This window comes from Amblyraja radiata, chromosome X, assembly GCF_010909765.2.
Source record: "Amblyraja radiata isolate CabotCenter1 chromosome X, sAmbRad1.1.pri, whole genome shotgun sequence".
NCBI classification, from domain to species: Eukaryota; Metazoa; Chordata; class Chondrichthyes; order Rajiformes; family Rajidae; genus Amblyraja; species Amblyraja radiata.
In genome coordinates, this window is record NC_045999.1 from 13,393,824 (window position 1) to 13,418,644 (window position 24,821).

The 24,821-nt window shown below is 50.3% G+C and overlaps 1 protein-coding gene across 1 annotated transcript in view; it reads right to left on the reverse strand.

Moving 5' to 3' along the window:
* Positions 1 to 274: 274 nt before the first annotated feature.
* The window catches only part of anxa2 (annexin A2), a 33,114-nt gene continuing 8,567 nt past the window's right edge, over positions 275 to 24,821 (reverse strand). Inside the window, exons 2-13 of the mRNA XM_033014763.1 lie at positions 22,914 to 22,981; positions 18,458 to 18,545; positions 17,339 to 17,433; positions 16,858 to 16,971; positions 12,217 to 12,307; positions 10,012 to 10,091; positions 8,689 to 8,748; positions 5,851 to 5,944; positions 3,974 to 4,069; positions 2,184 to 2,242; positions 1,977 to 2,096; positions 275 to 496 (exon numbers count right to left, since the gene is read on the reverse strand). Of these exons, the coding sequence (XP_032870654.1) occupies positions 437 to 496; positions 1,977 to 2,096; positions 2,184 to 2,242; positions 3,974 to 4,069; positions 5,851 to 5,944; positions 8,689 to 8,748; positions 10,012 to 10,091; positions 12,217 to 12,307; positions 16,858 to 16,971; positions 17,339 to 17,433; positions 18,458 to 18,545; positions 22,914 to 22,964 (1,008 nt within the window). The 5' untranslated portion in view covers positions 22,965 to 22,981 and the 3' untranslated portion in view covers positions 275 to 436. The remainder of the gene's footprint in view (positions 497 to 1,976; positions 2,097 to 2,183; positions 2,243 to 3,973; positions 4,070 to 5,850; positions 5,945 to 8,688; positions 8,749 to 10,011; positions 10,092 to 12,216; positions 12,308 to 16,857; positions 16,972 to 17,338; positions 17,434 to 18,457; positions 18,546 to 22,913; positions 22,982 to 24,821) is intronic.

The following is a 24,821-nucleotide window of genomic DNA, read 5'->3' on the forward strand; positions in this document are numbered from 1 at the left end:
TCTACGTGTCTCTGTGTGTCTGTGTGCGTCTGTGTGCGTCTGTGTGTGTGCCACTCTGACAGATGCCAGCAGTCTGCTGAAAAATCGCCTAAGTGGGACAGGCACATAAAGTTCAGATGAGTAAAGTTTAAAGGAGATGTGCGGGTGGGTGCGTGGAGCTCGCTGCCAGGGGTGGTGGTGGAGGCAGATACGATAGAGAATATTGACACCGCTGGGGTGTAGACTGCCCAAGTTTACATCGCCTCTATTTGACAACACACGGCCTACACAGAAGTGTTCTCAAACATTTATTATCTGGTTACAATCGGTCACAATCTCACGAGAGCACACTGCGGGAATATTTTGGAGTTAGATGAGATGATGAGGGGGGTGGAGTGGTCCTGGCAGCATCCAGCCTCCCCGGGTCAGGAGTGGGAGCGACATGTCCTTGCTGTCGCTAGTCATCGCCCGCACACAGGGCCAGCAGCACACGTTCGTGGTCGTCCTTGGTGGCCACCTGCAACGCACAGACATGGACATGATGGTCAGATACAAAAACCCAGCGGGCTGGCGGCATCTCCGGAGAGAAGGCATAGGTGACGTTTCAGGCCGAGACCCTTCCTCAGACTGAGAGTCGGGGGAGAGGGGAACGAGAGGTACAGACGGCACTTGGAACAAATTAATGGACGATATGCAGAAAGCAACAACAATCAAGGCGAGGTGGAGCCCACAATGGTCCATTGTTGGCTGTGGGCAAGGAGATAATGAGTTAGACACAAAATACTGGAGTAACACGTGAGTGAGGCAGCATCTATGGAGAGAAGGAATGGGCGACGTTTCGGGTCGAGACCCTTCTTCAGACTGATAATGAGTTATACAGACAGTGGAACTTGACAGGACGACAGTGAAACTAGTACGACAACTAGGATAGCGGAGAGGTGGGAAAGCAAGGGGTAGAGAGATTAATATTCATACCGCTGGGGTGTAAACTGCCCAAGTGAAATATGAGGTTCTGTTCCTCCAATTTGCGCTGGGCCTCGCTCTGACAATGGAGGAGGCCCAGGACAGAAAGGTCAGTGTGGGAATGGGAGGGGGAGTTAAAGTGCTGAGCAACTGGGAGATCAGGTAGGCCGAGGCGGACTGAGTGAAGGTGTTCAGCGAAACAGCACTCTGTGTCTATCTATACTATTGCTTGTCTGATACCTCTTCCCCCTTAAACCTCCCAAAACAGTGCACACGGTGAGATTTAATTTAGAGATACAGCATGGAAACAGGCCCTTCGGCCCACCGTGTCCATGCCGACCAACCTTCACCCCGTATACTAGCATTATCCTACACACCAGGAACAATTTACAATGTTTACCGATGCCAATTAGCCAATGTATCTCCAATGATGTTAATGATGATTGGGTCGATGGTCAGAATCTTTTTCCATGGATGGAATAATCAAATACTGGAGGCACAGCTTTAAGGTGAGAGGGGAGAAGTTTGCAGTAGATATACGAGGCAAGTTTCTTCACACAGAGGGTGGTGAGTGGCTGGTTCCTGCTGCTACGGTTGGTGGTCGAGGCAGATAGGAGAGATCCAATGAAAAGAGTAGTAACACAACTATGCATCTGCAGTTTAGAAACATAGGAAATAGGTGCAGGAGGAGGCCATTCGGCCCTTTGAGCCAGCACCACCATTCATTGTGATCATGGCTGAGCTCTAGGGGCTAGTGGAGTCAAGGGATTTGGGGAGAAGGCAGGAACTGGGTACTGATTGGGGATGATCTGCCATGATCTCATTGAATGGCGGTGCTGGCTCGAAGGGCCGAATGGCCTACTCCTGTTCCTATTGTTGCCTATCCATGTTCTCCAGTGATGCTGCCTGACCCTCTGAGTTACTCCAGCACTGTCTACCTTCTCCAAGAGTGTTGAGGTGGTCCAGGGTTTACGAACAGCTCCGCCATTCCCTCGGGGAGAGGCAAGGACAGAGCAGCCGTGCCCGCCACTCACCTTGATGCATTGGTGGAGAGATTTGCCGGTCTTCTTCTTGAACTCTCTGCGGATGTTGAGCAGGTCAATCTCGGAGCGACACACCATGATCCTGGTCAGCACGTCCCGCTTCAGGTCGCCCTGGAGATCGCAACGTGAAGTTTAGTTTCCCAAACACACCGACTCTCGTGTTAACGGAAGCATTTATGAAAAGCCGAGATCTTTTACCTTGATAATCTGGGACAACTTGTCAGCAAAGAACTCGGGCGTGTTCTGGATGCATTGCACTGTGAAGAGACACACAATGAGGCCGTTACCAACCAGGGATCCTACGTTGAGACTCTATAAGGTGCTGGTCCAAGCCGCATTTAGAGTACTGCGAGCAAATCTGGGCACCATATAGAAACATAGAAAATAGGTGCAGCAGGAGGCCATTCAGCCCTTCGAGCCAGCACCGCCATTCATTGTGATCATGGCTGATCGTCCCCTATCAATAACCCGTGCCTGCCTTCTCCCCATATCCCTTGATTCCACTAGCCCCTAGAGCTCTATCTAACTCTCTCTTAAATCCATCCAGTGACTTGGCCTCCACTGCCCTCTGTGGCAGGGAATTCCATAAATTCACAACTCTCTGGGTGAAAAAGTATTTTCTCACCTCAGTCTCAAATGACCTCCCCTTTATTCTAAGACTGTGGCCCCTGGTTCTGGACTCGCCCAACATTGGGAACATTTTTCCTGCATCTAGCTTGTCCAGTCCTTTTATAATTTTATATGTTTCTACAAGAAACAACTGCCCCTCATCCTTCTAAACTCCAGTGAATACAAGCCTAGTCTTTTCAATCTTTCCTCATATGACAGTCCCGCCATCCCAGGGATCAATCTCATGAACCTACGCTGCACCGCCTCAATCACAAGGATGTCCTTCCTCAAATTAGGACATCATGAGGAAGGATGTGCTGGCTCTGGAGAGGGTCCAGAGGAGTTTTTACAACAATGATCCCAGGAATGAGTAGGTTAACCCATGAGGAGTGTTTGACGACACTGGGCCTGTACTTGCTGGAGTTTAGAAGAATGAGGGGGAACCACATTGAAACAGACAGAATAGTGAAAGGCTTGGATAGAGTGGATGTCCCCAGGATATTTCCATTAGTGGGAGAGTCTAGGAGTTGAGGTCATAGCCGCAGAATTAAAGGACATTCTTTGAGGAAGGAGATGAGGAGGAATTTCTTCAGCCAGAGGGTTGGTGAATCTGTGGAATACTTTGCCACAGAAGGCTGTGGAGGCCACAAGTCAGTGAATATATTTAAGGCCGAGATAGATAGATTCTTGATTAGTACTGGTGTCAGAACTTATGGGGAGAAGGCAGGAGAATGGAGTTACAAGGGAGAGATAGACCAGCCATGATTGAATGGCGGAGAAGACAATGGGCTGAACGGCCTAATTCTACTCCTATTCCTTATGATTTTAGGGGACATGCAACTTGAGCACTAACCCCCTCTTCTCCCTGCACCCATCACACCAGAGGTACAGAAGTGTGAAAAAGGAAGACCTCCAGATTCAGGGAACAGTTATCAGGCACTGAACCATCCTCACACCAACTAGAGGTGGTCCTGACCTCCCAGCCACCCTTGGACTATCTTTAACCAGTCTTTATTGGACTTCATCTTCCACTAAATGTCAACGATGCATTTCTTTAGTCAGAAGGTGGTGAATCTGCAGAATTCTTTGCAACAGAAGGCTGTGGAGGCCATCAATGGATACTTTTTAAGGCAGAGATAGACAGATTCTTGATTAGTACGGGCGCAGAGGTTATGGGGAGAAAGCAGGAGAATGGGGCTGAGAAGGACAGGCCCTTAAGGCAGCAACTCTACCGCTGCGCCACCGTGCCACCCTAAGTTCTATCTTATCGTATCGTACATTGGCGATGGCAGTTTTCTGAAGACCTTAATTCGACTCGCAGCCCCTGTAGTCACACCATGTAGCTGCCATGGCAGCGGAGGTGAAGAGATGAGTCTTACCCAGGGCCACCAAGTTGCACTTCAGGTCTTTGGAGATGTCGTCTTTGACACTTTCATTTATCTTGATGGGGCTGTAGGTGTTGTACCGCTGGAAAACTAAACACAGAGAAATTCAGGTTAGAACAGGAATGTTGCTGATTGATGGAGACCTCCCACCATCGAGGGGATCTATCGCAGTCGCTGCCTCAAAAAGGCTGGCAGTATCATCAAGGATCCACACCATCCTGGCCACACACTCATCTCCCTGCTACCTTCAGGTAGAAGGTACAGGAACCTGAAGACTGCAACGACCAGGTTCAGGAATAGCTACTTCCCCACAGCCATCAGGCTATTAAACTCGGCTCGGACAAAACTCTGATTATTAATAGCCCATTATATGTTATTTGCACTTTATCAGTTTATTTATTCATGTGTGTTTATATTTATACAATGGTATATGGACACACTGATCTGTTCTATAGTCAATGCCTACTATGTTCTGTTGTGCTAAAGCAAAGCAAGAATTTCATTGTCCTATCAGGGACACATGACAATAAACTCACTTGACTTGTGTTGGATCACTGCTGTCAGAACAACAGAAGGGTCTCCACCCGAAACGTCGCCCATTCCTTCTCTCTAGAGATGCTGCCTGTCCCGCTGAGTTACTCCAGCATTTTGTGTCTATAACCAGTGATAATGAACCACTTACAGTAGGTGATAGGTGCATTGCTAGCATTATCTTGATGAATGTACAAATGATTTCAGCAACATTAGGCCAAAAAACATAAGGGCCAGTCCCACTTGGCGATTTTTCAGCGACTGCCGGCGTCATATCAGCGACGCCAAAGGATTTTGAACATTTCGAAATCTAGCGGCGACACTTGAAAAAGCATACGTCATCACGCCACGTCACGGCCGTTAATTATTCAGTGACCGTCAGTCATTGATGCTGGCAGTCGCTGAAAAAAAATAAATCGGCAAGTGGTACAGGCCCTTTATTTCTGACTATTTCTGACCATTGATTCACAAGAGCGGCACGGTTCCGCAGCTGTTAGAGCCGCTGCCTCACAGTGCCAGAGATCCGGGTTCGATCCCGTCCTCTGGTGCTGTCTGCGTGGAGTTTGCATGTTTTCCGAACGGCCTGTTTGCATGCTGTATCTCTAAACTAAACTAAAAGCGGGCAGGTGGGACTAGCCTAGATGGGGCATCTTGGACGAGTTGGGCCGAAGGGCCTATTTTGGCACTGTACGACTATGTTCTCTCTCCACAGAGGCTGCCTGACCCGCTGCGCATTTCATAGACATAGAAAATGGGTGCAGGAGTAGGCCATTCGGCCCTTCCAGCCAGCACCGCCATTCAATCCGATCATGATGGATCATGACGGATCATGATGGATCATGACAGATGGCACAATGGGCTAAGTGTTCGGCTGGCAACCGGAAGGTAGCCGGTTCGAATCCCGCTTGGAGTGCATACTGTCGTTGTGCCCTTGGGCAAGACACTTCACCCACCTTTGCCTGTGTGTGAATGTGTGTGAGTGATTGGTGGTGGTCGGAGGGGCCGTAGGCGCAGATTGGCAGCCACGCTTCCGTCAGTCTGCCCCAGGGCAGCTGTGGCTACAGAAGTAGCTTACCGCCACCGAGTGTGACTGAGGAGTGAATGAATAATGCGATGTAAAGCGCCTTGAGTATTAGAAAGGCGCTATATAAATCCCATCCATTATTATTATTATTATCCAAAATCAGTACCCTGTTCCTGCTTTTTCCTCATATCCCTTGATTTCTTTAGCCCTAAGAACTAAATCTCTCTTGAAAATTAGTTTCCAGCAACTTCTGTCCGCATGTTACTGCTCCGTTGCTGAGGTGTGAGCAAGTCACTCTGCCAAGCGCTGTTGTTACCTCTCTGGAGATGAGGGATATGTCTCTCGGTCAATATGCTGATCCACTTGGCCACGTCCATTCCTTTCTTCAGCTTCGTCGCTTCGAATAGTGCCTGCGAGTGAAAGGTGAGAGTCGTGATCATAGTTTAGTTTAGAGATCTGGGCGGCACGGTGGCGCAGCGGTAGAGTTACTGCCTCGTAGCGCCAGAGACCCGGGTTCAATCCTGACCACGGGTGCTGTCTGTACAGAGTTTGACGTTCTCCCCATGACCTGTGTGGGTTTCCTCCGGGTGCTCCGGGCTTCCTCCCACACTCCAAACACGTACAGGTTTGTAGGTTAATTGACTTCTGTAAATTGTCCCCAGTGTGTGTGTGTGTGGGATAGAACTGGTGTATGGGTGATTGCGGATGGGGGAACTCGGTGGATTGTTTCCACGCTGTATCGCTAAACAAAACAAAACTAATACGTCTTGGAAACAGACCCATCGGCCCATCAAGTCCATGCAGACCAACGATCACCTGTTCACCCTAGTTCCCGGTTATCCCACATTCTCATCCACTCCCTACACACTAGGGACAATTTACAGAGTGCCAATTAACCTACAAACCGGAGCACCCACAGGTAACCCACATGGTCACAGGGAGAACGTGCTAACACCACACAGACAGCACCCAAGCACGTGCCATGGGTGATTACTCAGGATAGGCAGTCAGTCGGCTTTTTTTTTTTTAAAACGTAAACCGCGCATGCGCAGATTGTTCTCTCCGTAAAAATAAAAAATAAAAATAAAGACAGTAAGAATTCAATTGCCCAAGGCTTCCAAGTCTCCTGAATGGGTGGGGGGTGAAGGGTGATGGCAGGTGGTGGGCGTGGATCATGCCAGTAACTCACTCACCGCTGTTGCAGCGTTCCAGGCGCGGAGCCACCGCATTGTGGCCGGGGAGGCTACGAGCAGCCGCTGGGACCCAACAGCAGAACTGGCCGCCATTTCAGCGCCTTCTGCCTCTGGCAGTGCTCTCCGTCTGAACACCTCTCACCTGCCGCTCGACGACTTCTCTCCTGCCGCTCGTTGGCCTCGCTCATGTCAGCCGCTTCCCGCAAATCCTTCAATTCCCACAGCCGAGTAACCTCAATCGCGCTGTTGGAATTTAAGGATTTGCGGGACGCGGCTGACATGAGTGAGGCCAGCGAGCGGCAGGAGAGAGGTTTTTAGATGGAGAGCTGCCAGAGGTGAGCGGGGGCCGGCAGAGGCACTGAGGTGGCGGCTGGTTCCACTGTCAGGCCCAGCGGCCGCTTGTAGCCACCCGAGCTGATCCACTCCCCGGCCTCAATGCAGTGGCTCCGTGACCAGAGCGTCGCAAATGAGCCCCATCCCCTCCTTCACAACGCTCCTGCCCTCCCCGCAACTTTACCCCGGGCCAGACTCCCCAAACGCTGTGAAAGGAACCCCCCCCCACCCTCCCAAATACGGTATTTAAAAACATATAGCACCAAGTAATGTACTTACCACATTATCGGTACACAAACTCCATTCTTCTCTCTTTGTTTATTAAACTACTCTTAAGATAATGGCAATCCATATTTGGATAAACCCGCCAAGAAACAGTACAGCCAAGGCAGATTTTCAGCTGCCTTCAGCTCCCCTTGAAATTGACAGCTTGAAGCAGCGCTGACGGCACGTGGACTGCTCAGACCTTCTCGTGTTGCAAGTGCTGCGGTTGAAAGGCACGGAGAATTATGCCTACGTAAGAGATCGATCTCCTAGATAGGCATAATTCTCCCATGCCTTTACTATTTATATTTAGTAATTACCATTATATAATTTTAGTCAGGGCAGGCAGTGCTTACCTTGCCGAACCCGACGGCACGTGCCTGACAGCGCCCGAGGTCAGGATCGAACCAGGGTCTCGGGCGCTGCGAGGCAGAGGTTCTACCAGCTGCGCCACCCTGCTGCCCATCCCCGCTGGTATTCCATACCTCTATCATGGGCCAGCTCTCTGTGTGAACACTAGATCACTGCCGCAGAGACAGGGACACACAAGAAGCATTTGGAAGGTCCACCAACTCCCTCAACTCCTGAAGTGTAGGAAGGAACTGCGGATGTTGGTGGAAACTGAAGGTAGACACAAAATGCTGCAGTAACTCAGCGGGTCAGGCAACATTTCCGGAGAGAAGGAGTGGGTGACGATTCAGGTACGCTGTGGTGAACGGTCTGCAGGACCTTCCCTCGAGCTGAGGTGAAGAATTCTGCAGGACCTTCCCTCGAGCCCAGGTAAAGAATTATAACCATATAATAATCATATAACAATTACAGCACGGAAACAGGCCATCTCGGCCCTTCTAGTCCGTGCCGAACACGTATTCTCCCCTAGTCCCATCTACCTGCACTCAGACCATAACCCTCCATTCCTTTCCCGTCCATATAACTATCCAATTTATTTTTAAATTCTGTAGGACCTTCCTTCCGGCTCAGGTGAAGAATTCTGCAAGACCTTCCCTCGAGCTGTCACACACACACACACTACTGAGGCTGTTCATTATCATCTCTCCCTAATCATGTATCTGTACACTGCGAATGACTCGATTGTAATCATGTATTGTCTTTCCGCTGACTGGTTAGCACGCAACAAATGCTTTACACTGTACCTCGGTACACGTGACAATAAACTAAACTGAACTGAGAGCTTTAGTGTGGGGATAGACACACACAGCCTCCACTGAGGGCTTCGCATGGGGTTGTGACACACTGCAGCAGCCTACCGAGGCGTTCCAACGCACACTTTTGCCACTGAAGGCTATAGTGAGGGGTAATGACCCACACATTGCCTGCATAGAGGGCGTCATCGAGGCACCTACCTTGGCATCAACATCGATGAGGGCTTGATCCTCCACATTCGATGGGTCGGGCCGGCTACCCTGCACACGGGAACAGTTGATGCAGTCATTCACTAGTGCCCCATCTACACTAGTCCCACCTGCCCACTGGTGCCCCATCTACACTAGTCCCACCTGCCCACTAGTGCCCCATCTACACTAGTCCCACCTGCCCACTAGTGCCCCATCTACACTAGTCCCACCTGCCCACTGGTGCCCCATCTACACTAGTCCCACCTGCCCACTGGTGCCCCATCTACACTAGTCCCACCTGCCCACATTTCGACCTTATCCCAATAAACCTTTCCTATCCATGTACCTGTCCAAATATCTTTTAAATGCCGTCATAGTCCCTGCCTCCTCCGGCAGCTCGTTCTATACACCCTCTGTGTGATAAGGTTGCCCTCAGGTTCCTATTAAATCCTCCCCCCCCCCCCCTCACTTTAAACCTTTGCTTCTTGCTTCCCCGACCACAGGGAAAAGACTATATGTTTATCCCATCATTCCCCCTCATAATTGTGTACACCTCTATAACATCACCCCTCAGCCTGCTGCGCTCCAAGGAATAGAGACCCAGCCTGCTCAACCTCTCCCTGTAGCTTGGAGTCTCGGGTCCAGGCAGATCCAGCTGCCGATCGACGAGTGGGTGGGCAAGGTCGTGGGTGGGTGAGGGGGTCGGGTGGGTGAGGGGGTCATGGATGGGTGGGCGGTGGGTCGGTTGAGTGAGATCGTGAGTGGGTGAGAGGGTAGAGTGGAGGGTCGTGTCTGTGGTCGATATCGATGCCGTGCCAAGGCGGTCGAGGATGGGCCACGTGGGGGGACCGGGGAACCGTCGAGAGGAAGAACAAAGGGGGACTGGGCATGGAGGGGGAACAAGCATGAGCGAACAGGGACCACAATCGCAATGTGTGTTAAAAATGGTTTGCGTTAAAAGTGAATACTTGTAACACAGTCGGTGCCCTTTATGTGGCCCCTCTTTGCATACCTTGGATACGCAAGCAAAGAATATCACTGTGGCTCGTCACATAAAGTATCATCTACATCATCAAGTCTCCGTGACGGAGGAAAAGGTTGGGGAACCGTGGTCAGTTAGTGCCCGAGGAAGGTGACCCCATCTCTGGGCGACCCCGGTTCACATGGGTCCTCATTCCAACATCTGGCTGTGCGGCAACAGTCCCAGTAATTCTCCACCTTCTCACAGACGATGGCAACATAACACTGTGTGGGTGTTACTGAGGGGCTGAGCAAGCTGGGGGCAGGACAGCAGGACAGCAGGATTCATGCTCAACACAGAAGGGAAATTACCTTGGCCAAAATACACAGGAGCTTACTGAAATCTCCAGACGTGTCTCCTTTGATGTCCGAGATCATGTCTTTCTTGTAGGCTGTAAAGATTGGAAACACCGTTAGTCTTCCACTTTGTTAGTGCTGTATTATGGTGGTCAGAGAGTCATACCGTGCAGAAACAGGCCCTTCAGCCCAACTTGCCCATGCCGACCCTGGTGCCCCATCTGCACCAGTTCCAAATGACTTGTGTTCAAGGTGGTGGGCAAGCTTCAATGGGGTGTCTTTGTCAGTATGGGCGAGTAGGGCTGAAGGGCCTGTTTCAGTCCTGTATGACTCCGTGACTCTAAGATCATGGAAGCAGTTCCTCTTCTGCCGGGCTAAGTCCTAGCATTCAGCAACTGGACACACAGTCAGCCAAGATACATCAAACCAGGTAGGGAGAGGGCAGAAGAAAGCAAATTAGAGGGAATGTGTGCGTGGAGTTTGGATAAGGCACGGAATGTGCTTCCTGGGGTCAGTGATAGATTTAAATTACAAGAACCAGAGGCAGCAAGTACTGAAGAAGGGTCTCGACCCGAAACGCCACCCATTCCTTCTCTCCAGAGATGCTGCCTGTCCCGCTGAGTTACTCCAGCGTTTTGTGTCTATCTGCAGAGGGAGTTGATGTCTGAACACAGACAGATGTTTAGAACAGAAAGCATCGAACAGCAGAGCACAAGAACAGGCCTTTCCACCCACAGTATCCATGCCGAGCATGACGCCAACATCAACTAAAGCCAGCGCCAACGCTGAAGGGAGCTTGCAGCGAGCGCTGAGCCACCATGTTGGAGCGGGCACGGCCATCAGAGGAGCATACCGGGCCGGCGGAGAGAGAGGGAGGGAGGGCCGTTGATGAGCATTAGCAAATTTGCAGATGACACAAAGCTGGGTGGCAGTGTGAACTGTGAGGAGGATGCTATGAGAATGCAGGGTGACCTGGACAGGTTGGCGGAGTGGGCAGATGCATGGCAGATGAAGTTTAATGCGGATAAATGTGAGGTTATCCACTTTGGTAGCAAAAACAGGAAGGCAGATTACTATCTAAATGGCGTCAAGTTGGGAAAAGGGGAAGTACAACAGGATCTGGGGGTCCTTGTACATCAGTCTATGAAAGTAGGCATGCAGGTACAGCAGGCAGTGAAGAAAGCGAATGGCATGTTGGCCTTTATAACAAGAGGTATTGAATATAGGAGCAAAGAGGTCCTTCTGCAGTTGTACAGGGCCCTAGTGAGACCACACCTGGAGTATTGTGTACAGTTTTGGTCCCCTAATTTGAGGAAGGACATTCTTGCTATTGAGGGAGTGCAGCGTAGGTTTACAAGGTTAATTCCCGGGATGGCGGGACTGTCATATGCTGAGAGAATGGAGCAGCTGAGATTGTACACTCTGGAGTTTAGAAGGATGAGAGGATATCTCATTGAAACATACAAGATTGTTAAGGGTTTGGACATGCTAGAGGCAGGAAACATGTTCCCGATGTTGGGGGAGACCAGAACTAGGGGTCACAGTTTAAGAATAAGGAGAAAGCCATTTAGAACGGAGACGAGGAAACACTTTTTCTCACAGAGAGTGGTGAGTGTGGAATTCTCTGCCTCAGAGGGCGGTGGAGGCAGGTTCGCTGGATGCTTTCAAGAGAGAGCTAGATAGGGCTCTTAAAAATAGCGGAGTCAGGGGATATGCGGAGAAGGCAGGAACGGGGTACTGATTGGGGATGATCAGCCAAACGGCCTACTCCTGCACCTATTGTCTATTATCTATGAGAGTGACGTTGGTAAGCTGTTGCCCGTATCAGTGCCAGCGGTCACATTAGGATGCACCTCTGAGAACAAAGATGGACCTGGCGTAGGTGGGGGCGTAGGTGGGGGCGCCGTGAGAACATTGGGGACTACATTTATTTATTTCTAAACTAAAAAAGGGTCCCAAACTGAAATGAACATCACCTATCCACGTCCTGCAGAGATGCTGTCTGACCTACTGAGTTACTCCAGCACTTTGTGTCTATCTTTGGTATAAACCAGCATCTGGAGTTGTTTGTCTATACTCTTCAAGCACTGACACCCTGACTCTTGCGCTCAATGCCAGTGTAGTGTCTTGTGTCTACGTTTGAGCCGTTAAGCAACAAGTTCAACAAGTTACTGATGTAGGTGGAGCGTTGTGTGTTTTGCTCAGCGCCCTCTCACTTACCTTCCTGGTAGGCCCTGCCCATCTCGTGGATCTCCCTGTTGTTGCGAGAGCAGAGGATCTCGATGAGGGTGGTTTCGTTTGTCCCCAGGCCCTGCAAACAACACAACACAGTCGTACTTGTCAAACAAAAGCCACAAACCACACCAGTGAGGGTGGCACGGTGGCGCAGCGGTAAAGTTGCTGCCTCACAGCGCCGGAGACCCGGGTTCGATCCTGACTACGGGTGCTGTCTGTACGTTCTCCCCGTGACCGCGTGGGTTTTCTCCGGGATCTCCTGTTTGCTCCCACACTCCAAAAACGTACAGATTTGTAGGTTAATTGTTTCTGCATGTTGTCACCAGTGTGTGGGATAGAACTAGCGTGAGTGGGTGATCGCTGTTCGGCACGGACTCGGTGGGCAAAGTCTAAAGTACTACAGAACTGAGAGATTGATGGTGTGTGTGGTCCCGGTGGGCTGAAGGGCCTGTTTCCATAGAGAGACACAAAAAGCTGGATTAACTCAGCGAAACAGGCAGCATCTCTGGAGAGAAGGAATGGGTGACGTTTCGGGTCGAGACCCGTCTTCAGACCCAAAACGTCACCCATTCTTTCTCTCCAGAGATGCTGCCTGCCCTGCTGAGTTAATCCAGCTTTTTGTGTCTATCTTATTGTCTATCTTCATAAAGTAGAGTAACAAAATATAGCATAAAGTGACATAAACTAACACAAAGCAACATGAGCTAAAGTAATCCGCAAACACACAATATTCCTCAAGGTGGTCCCTTAGATCGGATGTCCTGTGTACCTTGCCATTCCCGGGGGCAGGTTTAGTTTAGTTTTGTTTAAAGATACAGCTCGGAAACAGGCCCTTCGGCCCACCGAGTCCACATCGACCAGTGATCCCTGCACATTAACACAATCCTACATGCACACTAGGGCCAATTTTTCATTTATACCAAGCCATTAACCTGTACGTCTTTGGAGTGTGGGATGAAACTGGAGATCGCAGAGCAAACCCACGCAGGTCACGGGCAGAACGTACAAACTCCATACGGACAGCACCTGTAGTCGGGATCGAACCCGGATCTCTGGTGCTCTACCTTTTACCTACTGTAGCTAGGTACATGCGACAATAAATATCATTGAATCACACTCACACCAAGCAGGCGTGATCAAAACTGAACAAACTATTGCCGACCAAAACTCCATCACCTTCCATCCGCGGGGTTTTGCTGTTGAATTAAAACAGGTTTCTACTCTAAACAGAATATGATGGGTGGGGAGGAAGTTTACGCTTTCGAGAGCTCATGGTAATTGTCTGACGGTGGTTCAGCTCTGCCTGAATGTGTCGCAGTCACAGTCTGGCCTTGAAACCTAACAAACCTCCCGCAGTCCCAACCTGCCGCCAGCAGGTGGCAGAGACGAGCTGTGTCACTGGCACCACTAACAGCCCCTCTCTCTCTCACACACACACTCACCCACTCACTCTTGCACTCACTCCCACACTCACTCACACTCACACCAACTCTTGCACCCACACTCAGACACACACTCACTCACACACACACCCACACACACCAACTCTTGCACACACCCACTCACACTCACTCTCACACTCACTCTTGCACCCACACTGTGGGGGGGGGGGGGGGGGCTCCCTCTTTCTGCCGTTTACGCAGCCCCTCTGTGTGGCCCCCACGCTCTCCCCTTTAGACCTTGGAGCTCATTGTCCCAGACGGCTGTGGAGGCCGCAAGCCAATGGGTATTTTTAAAGCCGAGATCGATAGATAGATTCTTGATTAGTTCGGGTGTTCAAGTTCAAGTGAGTTTATTGTCATGTGTCCCTGTATAGGACAATGAAATTCTTGCTTTGCTTAAGCACACAGAAAATAGTAGGCATTTACTACAAAACAGATAAATGTGTCCATATACCATGATATAAATATATACACACATGAATAAATAAACTGGTAGTGCAAATAACAGAAAGTGGTTATTAATAATCAGAGTTTTGTCCGAGCCAGGTTTAATAGCCTGATGGCTGAGGGGAAGTAGCTATTCCTGAACCTGGTTGTTGCAGTCTTCAGGCTCCTGTACCTTCTACCTGAAGGTAACAGGGAGATGAGTGTGTGGCCAGGATGGTGTGGGTCTTTGATGATACTGCCAGCCTTTTTGAGGCAGCGACTGCGATAAATCCCCTCGATGGAAGGAAGGTCAGAACCGATGATGGACTGGGCAGTGTTTACTACTTTTTGTAATCTTTTCCTCTCCAGGGCGCTCAAATTGCCGAACCAAGCCACGATGCAACCGGTCAGTATGCTCTCGACTGTGCACCTGTAGAAGTTAGAGAGAGTCTTCCTTGACAATCCGACTCTCCGTAATCTTCTCAGGAAGTAGAGGCGCTGATGGGTGTCAAGGGTTATATAGAAAATACGTGCGGGAGGCCATTCGGCCCTTCGTGCCAGCACCGCTTATGGGGAGACGGCAGGAGAATGGGGTTGGGAGGAAGAGATTGATCAGCCATGATTGAATGGTGGGGTAGACATGATGGGCCGATTGGCCTAATTCTGCTCCTAGAACTTATGAACTTTAGACATCAGAGTTATAGCGTGGAAATAGGCGCTTCTGCCCACTGAGTCAGTGCCGACCAGCGATCACTAGCACTTGTGACACTAGCACTATCACACTCACAAGGGACAATTTTTTTTTAACCTATAAACCTGTACGTCTTTGGAGTGTGGGAGGAAACCGGAGATCCCGGAGAAAACCCACGTGGGTCACGGGGAGAACGTACAAACTCCGCACAGACAGCACCCGTAGTCAGGATTAAACCCGGGTCTCTGGAGCCGTGAGGCAGCAACTCTACCGCTGCGCCACCGTGCACACACTTTCCCCATTGAATCTCCCCAGCTGCCCTCCTGATCAACTCATCCCAGTACACAGCTCAGAACAAGGTGCCAGACAGCTCTACAAGATGACCCGTTCAGAATAGGCATGGAGGGTAACCATGGCCTCAATGCTGGGAAGTTAATTTGAAACACCAGGAGTATTGTGCGCAAGGATATTACTGCTATTGAGGGAGTGCAGTGTAGGTTCACCAGGTCAGTTCCTGGAATAGCGGGACTGACATATGATGAAAGAATGGGTCGACTGGGCTTGTAATCACTGGAATTTAGGAGGATGAGAGGATATCTTATAGAAACATATACAATTCTTAAGCGATTGGATGGGCTAGATGCAGGAAAAATGTTTTCTATGCTATATAGACACTGAACTGTTCTGTATTTATGCTTACAATATCCTGTTGTGCTGCAGCAAGCAAGAATTTCATTGTCCTCTTGCACCCATCTGGGACACATGACAATAAACTCTCTTGACTTGACTTGATTCATCTCCATCAGAAATGTTCACCCAACACCCAATGTAATTGTGTGTGGTCTGTTTTTAGTGGGAGAGTCTAGGACTAGAGGGCACAGCCTCAGAATTAAAGGACGTCCCTTCAGGAAGGAGATGAGGAGGAACTTCTTCAGTCAGGGGGTGGTGAATCTGTGGAATTCATTGCCACAGAAGGTTGTGGAGGCCAAGTCAATGGGTATTTTTCAGGCAGAGAGGTAGGTCATTGATTAGTACGGGTGTCAGGGGTTACGGGGGGGGGGGGGGGGGGGGGGAGGCAGGAGGCCAGTGGAGCTGAGTGAGGATGGGTGTGATGTGGTCCGATGATCTGGTGCGGGTGATGATCCGGGCTGCAGAGTTCTGAATGCATTGGAGGCGGTGAAGAAGTTTATTGGAGGTGCAAGTGAGGAGGGCGTTGCAGTAATCGATGCGGGATGTGACCAGAGCGTGGATGAGGACTTTTGTATTGTCTTTGGAGGGGGACGGGCGGAGTCTGGAGATGTTGCGGAGATGAAAGTATGCAGAGCGTGTGATATTGCTGATGTGGGGGCCAAAGGAAAGTGTACTGTCCTGAATGACGCCGAGACTTTTGACATGGGAGGAGGTGGGTATGGGTGAGCCATCAACTGAAATGGTGAACGGGTGGGTTTTGGAGAGTGTGGACTTTGAGCCAATTAGCATGATTTCTGTTTTATTTCCATTGAGTGACATCCAGTTGCTGATAACTTGAAGAAAGGTGGTGAGGGCAGTTTGGGGGGGGGGGGGGGGGGGGGGGGGGGGGGGAGGGGGGAGGGAGGTGTTTGGTTTTGTGGAGAGGTAAAGTTGTGTATCATCGGTTGTAGCAGTGAAAATTGAGTCTCACTAGTCCTATCTACCTGCTTTTGGTCCATATCCCTCCAAACCTGTCCTCTCCATGTACCTGTCTAACTGTTTCTTAAACATTGGGATAGTCCCAGCCTCAACTACCTCCTCTGGCAGCTTGTTCCATACACCCACCACCCTTTGTGTTAAAAAGTTATCCCTCAGATTCCTATTAAATCTTTTCCCCTTCACCTTGAACTTATGTCCTATGGTCCTCTGGTCCTCGATTCCCCTACTCTGGGCAAGAGACTCTGTGCATCTACCCGATCTATTCCTCTCATGATTTTATACACCTCTATAAGATCACCCCTCATCCTCCTGCGCTCCAAGGAATAGAGTCCCAGCCTACTCAACCTCTCCCTGTAGCTCGCACCCTCTAGTTGTGGGTCATGGCGGAGAAGTGCTCACCTTGACGGCTTTCTTCAGCTCCTGAGCGTCGTACTTGGCTGGGGGCTTCATCAGCCCCAGGATGGCCGACTTCAGAGGCTCCTTCAGGGTACAGCTCATTACCTCCTCCATCGGCTGCAGAGAAACACGGCAGAGGTGATCATCTCCGGCCCATGGCCCCAAGGATTCCCTCCCCCCTCTCACCCCCGGCCCACAGTGAGTGCTCCAGCACCCATGGATGAGCTCAGCACCCTGGGGTGTTGTTACTGCACCCTGGGGTGGGCCCAGTACCTCCTTGATCGGCTACAGAGGCTACCAGGCAGCAGTGGTCAATGTGGGTCTATCTCTGGTCAATATGGAGAGATGGTGGCTTGGGTTGTTGAGGGAGGGAGAGGGAGACGGACAGGGAGACGGACAGGGAGACGGACAGGGAGACGGACAGGGAGACGGACAGGGAGACGGACAGGGAGACGGACAGGGAGACGGACAGGTGTTTACTCACCTTCTTTGCCCTCCGTTGGAAGGCGAATGCGATGTCCTGTCTCTGAGCGTTGCTTCTACGGGTCAGTATGTCGATGATGGCGTGCTCATCCACTCCTGCAGCAAGGACAGTGTTACTCCTCCGGCCCAACACCGACCGACCAACGCACGGCTAAACTCCCTTTAGTTTTTAGTTTAGTTTAGAGATACAGCACGGAAACAGGCCCTTCAGCCCACTGGGTCCGCGCCGACCAGCGATCCCCACACACTAACACTATTCTACACACACTAGGGACAATTTATATTTTACATTTATACCAAGCCAATTACCTACAAGGAATGCCTGGATCGGCTGGGATTGTGAAGATTGGCCAGGAATGTGGCGATCAGCTGTGAACACTGGGATCAATTAGGAATGTTGGGATTGATTGGGAATGTTGGGATCGATTGGGATCATTGGGATAAATGAGGAATGTGGCGATCAGGTTAGAACATTGGGGTCCATTAGCAATGTTGGGATCGACTGGGAATGTTGGGATCGATTTGGAATGTTGGGATCGACTGGGAATGTTGGGATCGACTGGGAATGTTGCGATCAGCTGAACATTGGGGTCAATTAGGAATGTTGGATTCAATTGAGAATGTTGGGATCAATGAGGAATGTGGCAATCAGCTGAGAACATTGGGGTCGATTGGGAATGTCGTGATTAGCTGGGAATTAGCTGGGAGGTTAGCTGGGGTTGATTGGGAATGTTGGGATCAATTGGGAATGTTGCGATCGATCAGCTAGGAATGTTGGGGTTGATTGGGAATGTTGGAAATGTTGGGATGAGCGGGAGCGACAGTATCCAATCTCCAGGGAGTGAGTGGGAGCAGCCAGCGGCTGAGGGTCCCTGGCCCGTGTCTCGGCACACACACACACACACACACACGCACACACACGCACGCACACACACGCACACACACACACACGCACACACACGCACGCACACACACGCACACACACGCACACACACACACACACGCACACACACACACGCACACACACACACGCACACATACACACGCACACACACACACGCACACACACACACGCACACACACACACGCACACACACACACGCACACACAATCAGCTCACCTTTGGTTTCCACGGCGCGCACCAATATGGCGGCATCATCATCAGCGTTGAAGTTTGGGTAGGGCTTCACTGTGGCTCCAGAGGAGATCTGAAAGGGAAAGTAAGGAGTTCATCCCCACCCAACCAGCCACGGGGTCTCACCCCCTCCCCCCTCCCTCCACGGGCCAGTGGGGGACCGCACCCCATCATGCAGCTTTGCCACAGGGTTAAGGGGGATCTCATCCCATTCGGCACAGTGAGATCCACATGACTGAACCTAACTCTAACCCACCTCCATAAGTCCATGTTCACAAGATACGGTGGCGCAGCGGCAGAGTTGCTGCCCTACAGCGCCAGACCTAGGTTCCATCCCGACTACGGGTGCTGTCTGTACGGGGTTTGTACGTTCTCCCCGTGACCTGCGTAAGTTTTCTCCGAGATCTTCGGTTTCCTCCCACACTCCAAAGACGTACAGATTTGCAGGTTAATTGACTTGGTAAATGTAAAAATTGCCCCTAGTGTAAATGTGTGGGGATCGTTAGTTGGTGCGAACTCGGTGGGCCGAAGGACTCGTTATCTATAAACTAAACTAAATTCCTTCCTGCAAGATGTTCTGGTCCAATTTGAGTAATTGCGAAATTCAGCATGGAAGCAGGCTCTTCAGCCCATTGAGTCTGCACTGACTATCAAATTGAGAAGTGCTGGAGGTGACGGTGAGGGAGGGGCAGGTGACAGGCCTGGGGTGTTTGTGCATTGTGTGTGCGGTCTCCAGGAAATTCCTTATCATCATCACTCCCAGGGTAGGCAGGTGATTGAAGCTGTTCCAAAAGCAACCAGCAAACAAAGGCTGTCTGAGTCTGCAGAGTGACTAAACTGAACCCAGCGAACTCTCAGCGAAAAGAAGCTCAGGAATTCATTAGTCAGAGCGTAGTTAATCTGTGGAACTCATTGTGGTGGCCGTCAGTGGACATTTTTAAGGCAGAGATAGACAAATTCTTGATTAGAAGGTACACAAAAGTGCTGGAGAAACTCAGCGGGTGCAGCAGCATCTATGGAGCGAAGGAAATAGGCAACGTTTCGGGCCAAAACCATTCTTCAGATAAATAAATAAATAGATAGATTCTTGGTTAGAACGGGTGTCGAGGGTTATGGGGAGAAGGAAGGAAAATGGGATTAGGAGCCAGAGTTCAGCCATGATTGAATGGTGTAGTAGACTCAATTGGCCGAATGGCCTAATTCTACTCCTATAACTTGTAATTCCGGTTACATAGGTCAGAAGATCAAGGCTCGCAGTTTCAAGTTGAGGGGCATTATGTTCAACACAGACATTGTGGGCCGAAGGGCCTGTTGCTGTGCTGTTCTATGTTCTATCACCACCCTGGCCACACACTCATTTCACCCCTGCCATCAGGGAGAAGGTACAGGAGCCTGACAACTGTAACGTCTAGGTTCAGGAACAGCTTCTTCCCTTAAAACATCAGGCTATGAAACACTACAACCTCCAAACAGGCTCCGAGCTATAAAGACCAGGGGAACATTATGATATTACAGTGCAGAAACAGGCCCTTTGGCCCACCGAGTTCATGCCGACCAGCGATCCCCGCACACTAACACTATCCTGCACACTAATGGTAGACCCGTAGTCAGGATCGAACCCGGGTCTCTGGCGCTGTGAGGCAGCAATTCTACCGCTGCACCACCTTAAATGGTTTCGGGTGAAGTGAGGAGTGTTTATATATTGTGGGAGATTAAGAGGGGCTTTACCAGTTGCAAACTAGCAGGAAGGTGAGCGGTGTCTATAGGATGTGTGGAGAGGGTTTGACCATCTGAAGAAGGGTCTCGACCCGAAACATCACCTATCCCTTCTCTCCAGAGATGCTGCCTGTCCCGCTGAGTTACTCCAGCATTTTGTGTCCACCTTTGAAAGGACAGTGATGGAACTCCAAATGTAGGCTCAAAGGAGACTTAGAAGGATGAGTGGGTACCTCATTGAAACTTAAACAGTGAGAGGCCAGTATAGAGTGGCTGTGGAGATGATGTTTCCACAAATGGCCAGAGCCTCACCTTTAGAGACGAGGAAGAATTTCTTTAGGCAGCGGGTGGTGAATCTGTGGAATTCGTTGCCACATAATTGGCTGTGGAGGCCAAGTCGATGGATATGTTTAAGGCAGAGATTGGCATATTCTTGATTAGTACGGGTGTCAGGGATTATGGGGACAATAGACAATAGGTGCAGGAGTATGCCATTTGACCCTTCGAGCCAGCACCGCCATTCAATGTGATCATGGCTGATCAGCCCCAATCAGTACCCCTGTTCCTGCCTTCTCCCCATATCCCCTGACTCCGCTATCTTTAAGAGCCCTATCTAGCTCTCTCTTGAAAGTATCCAGAGAACCGGCCTCCACCGCCCTCTGAGGCAGAGAATTCCACACTCACCAATCTCTGTGAGAAAAAGTGTTTCCTCGTCTCCGTTCTAAATGGCCTACTCCTTATTCTCAAACTGTGGCCCCTGGTTCTGGACTCCCCCAACATTGGGAACATGTTTCCTGCCTCTAGTGTGTCCAAGCTCTTAACAATCTTATATGTTTCAATGAGATATCCTCTCATCCTTCTAAACTCCAGAGTGTACAAGCACAGCTGCTCCATTCTCTCAGTATATGACAGTCCCGCCCTCCCGGGAATTAACCTTGTAAACCTACGCTGCACTCCCTCAATAGCAAGAATGTCCTTCCTCAAATTAGGGGACCAAAACTGCACACAATACTCCAGGTGTGGTCTCACTAGGGTAGGCAGGAGAATGGGGTTAAGAGGGAAAGATAGATAAGCCATAAGGCAGTCAACTTGATGGGTTGAATGGCCTCATTCTGTTTCTGAAACTTATGTTATGTTATTTGACACCAGACAGTGATGGACATGATGTAAACTTGTTTGACAAACGTTTGTGGTTTCTGGAGGGAGGTAGCTGCTTGTATGGTTGGCATGGCTGCAAGCTCAGCATCGTTCAACAGTTAGTAGTTTGTAGAGGGGGAGATCCAGCTGGAAGTACACAGTGCCTGGACCCAATATTGTGGGCACCTCATCGCAGACACGATCTTGGTGCATACGACAAGATTCAGAGAAGGAGCCAAGAGATGTCACGCCTTAAAGGTTTAGTTTAGTTCAGAGATACAGTACAGAAACAGGCCTGTCTGCCCACCCTGTCCATGCCAGCCAGCGATCCCCATACACTAACACCATTCTACACTCTAGGGACAATAGACAATTTCACCAAAGCTACAAACCTGTACGTCTTTGGAATGTGGGAGGAAACCGCAACACCCAGTGAAAACCCATCCAGGTCACAGGGAAAACATGCAAACTCCATACAGACAGCACCCGTCGTCGGGATCGAAACCGGGTCTATGGTGCTGTGAGGCAGCAACTCCACCGTGCCACACTACTTATAATCAAAGACTTGTCACACCCCAGTTATCCCTGCTTCTTACTGCTCTTGTTTGGCAGAAGGTAACTGACTCAGCTTCTTCCCCTCTGTTATCGGGCTCAAGAACGGTCCTTCCATAAGGTAGAGCTCTGTCCAATTCACCTCAACCCCTTTGCAGACACTGGACTTTGTCTATGGAACTGATGCGTTATAATGTTGAGATTTGGTGATTATCGAGGATTATGTTACATATATTTGAGAACTAGATTAACTGGAGCACCCGGAGAAAACCCATATGGTCACAGGGAGAACGTGCAAACTCCATACAGACAGCACCCTTAGTCAGGATTAAACCAGGTCTTTGGCGCTTTAAGGCAGCAACTCTACCGCCGCCACTCTGTGTTCACCCACATCCCTGACCTCTGTCCCTTGGCCAAGGCTTCACTTTGACCCATGAACTTTGACCCCCGCCAGGCTTCAGGCCCAGCGTTGTGTCCTGGGCCAGGAGTTTGCACAGAGGTGCTGGGTTTTAGAGAATTATGCACCAGGGGGCAATCTCCTGGGCATGTAACCTTAAACCAGTGGATCATTCAGCCCCTGTCACTCGTAACCAGAGGCTAAAGCCTTGCCCAGAGGGTAACCCCCGCCACACTGGGATCATAGCAAGACCATGTCGAATAGAGGTTACATCCCTCGCCCAAAGGCTCAGAACCAAAGTCTGGCTCAGACACCCCAGCCATGTCCCCAGATCAAAACTCCATCAACAAAGCCCAGCCCTAAACTCAATCGAACACCAGAGAACAGGGCCCACCTCAACCCCAAGTCAATGACCAAAACCCAAAGCCCGGGCCCCAACCCAAAGATCCTTCCCCAACCCAAGGTCAACGCCCTGATCCAAAGCCCTTGGCCCAACCCATGCCCCCAACTCAAAGAACTTGCCCCAACCCAAGTTCCTTGCCCCAACCCATAGTCAATGCCCCAACCCAAGTTCCATGCCCCAACCCATAGCCCATGCTGTGAACCTTAGTGAGAATCGCAGCCCAGTTGAATACGCACCTCATCACCGGCCAGGCACACGTCCAACAATAACTCGTGGATATCGGCCATTTTGATTCAGGAACAAGCTGGGGCAAAAAGAAAATAAATTAAAATATGAAAAGAATGCTGTCATTGGGTCTGACATAGGCAGGAGACGACACATTATTGGGAGCAGTGAGGACAGCAGAATCTGCCTGTGTGTGTGTGTGTGCTTGGTCCCAACACTGATGATTCATTGGCCTTCCTCACCATGTTATTAGAAGCGGGCTGGGCCAGAGAGCTGCAGCTGGCAGCCAAGCATTACTCCCTCTCTCGAAGAGAAACAAGTGCGGAACGAATGAATCATAGCTGCCGCGGCCACAGTGGACATGATGCTGAGCTGTTCATTGCGAAATCAAGGCACGCTGGCCAAACTAGTGCTGACTGTAGGAAAAAACTACAGATGCTGGATTAAACCAAAGATAGACACAAAAAGCTGGAGTAACTCAGCGGGACAGGCAGCATCTCTAGAGAGAAGGAATGGGTGGCGTTTCAGGTCGAGACCCATCTTCAGACTGTCGTTTAGTTTAGTGTAGAGATACAGCGTAGGAACAGGCCCTTCGGCCCACTGTGTCAACACCGGCCAGCGATCCCCACATTTTAACACAACACACTAACACACTAATGCCCCTGTCCCACTTAGGAAACCTGAACGGAAACCCGAACGGAAACCTCTGGAGACTTTGCACCCCACCCAAGGTTTCCGTGCGGTTCCCGGAGGTTGCAGGTGGTTGCCGGAGGTTGCAGGTAGTGGAAGCAGTGAGGGAGACTGACAAAAACCTCCGGGAACCGCACGGAAACCTTGGGTGGGGCGCAAAGTCTCCAGAGGTTTCCGTTCAGGTTTCCTAAGTGGGACAGGGGCATTACACTAACACACACACACAACAATTATTTGCACATACTAAGCCAATTAACTGACAAACCTGTACGTCTTTGGAGTGTGGGAGGAAACCGAACATCTCGGAGAAAACCCACACAGTCACGGGGAGAACGTGCAAACTCCGTACAGACAGCACCCGTAGTCGGGATCGAACCCGAGTCTCTGGCGTTGCAAGCGCTGTAAGGCAGCAACTCTACCATTGCGCCACCGTGCCACCCTTGTGTGAGACAGCAGAGCTAGATAAGCAGACGAGGGGGGGGGAGACCCAGTGGCAATGCTGACAAGGCTGCGGGAGGGGGCTGCACGGTGACACAGCAGCAGAGTTGCTGCCTCACAGCGCCACAGACACTGGTTCGATCCTGGCTATGGGAGCTGTCCGTACAGAGTTTGCACGTTCTCCCTGCGACCCTGTGCGTTTTATAAAGTCAAAAGTGATGAATGCAGAATTAGACCATTCAGCCCATCAAGTCGGCTCAGCCATTCAATCATGGCTGATCTAGCTCTCCCTCCTAACCCCATTCTCCTGCCTTCTCTCCATAACCCTTGACACCCGTACTAATCAAGAATCTAGCAATTTCTGCCTTAAAAATACCCACTGACTTGGCAAAGAATTCCACTGATTCACCACGCTCTGACTAATGAAATTCCTCCTCATCGTAAAGGAACATTCTTTAATTCTGAGGCTGTGACCTCTAGTCCTAGCCTCTCCAACTAGTGGAAACATCCTCTACACATCCACTCTATCCAAGCCTTTCACTATTTGTTTCCTCCGGATGCTCCGGTTTCCTCCCATATTCCAAAATTGTACAGATTAAATGGCTTCTGTAAATTGTCCCAAGTGTGTGTGTGTGTAGGATAGTAACCAGTCTGAAGGGTCTCGACCCGAAACGTCACCCATTCCTTCTCACTAGAGACGCTGCCTGTCCCGCTGAGTTACTCCTGCATTGTGTGTCTATTGACAGTGTACTATAGTGATCGCTGAACACAATGGGCTGAAGGGCCTGTTT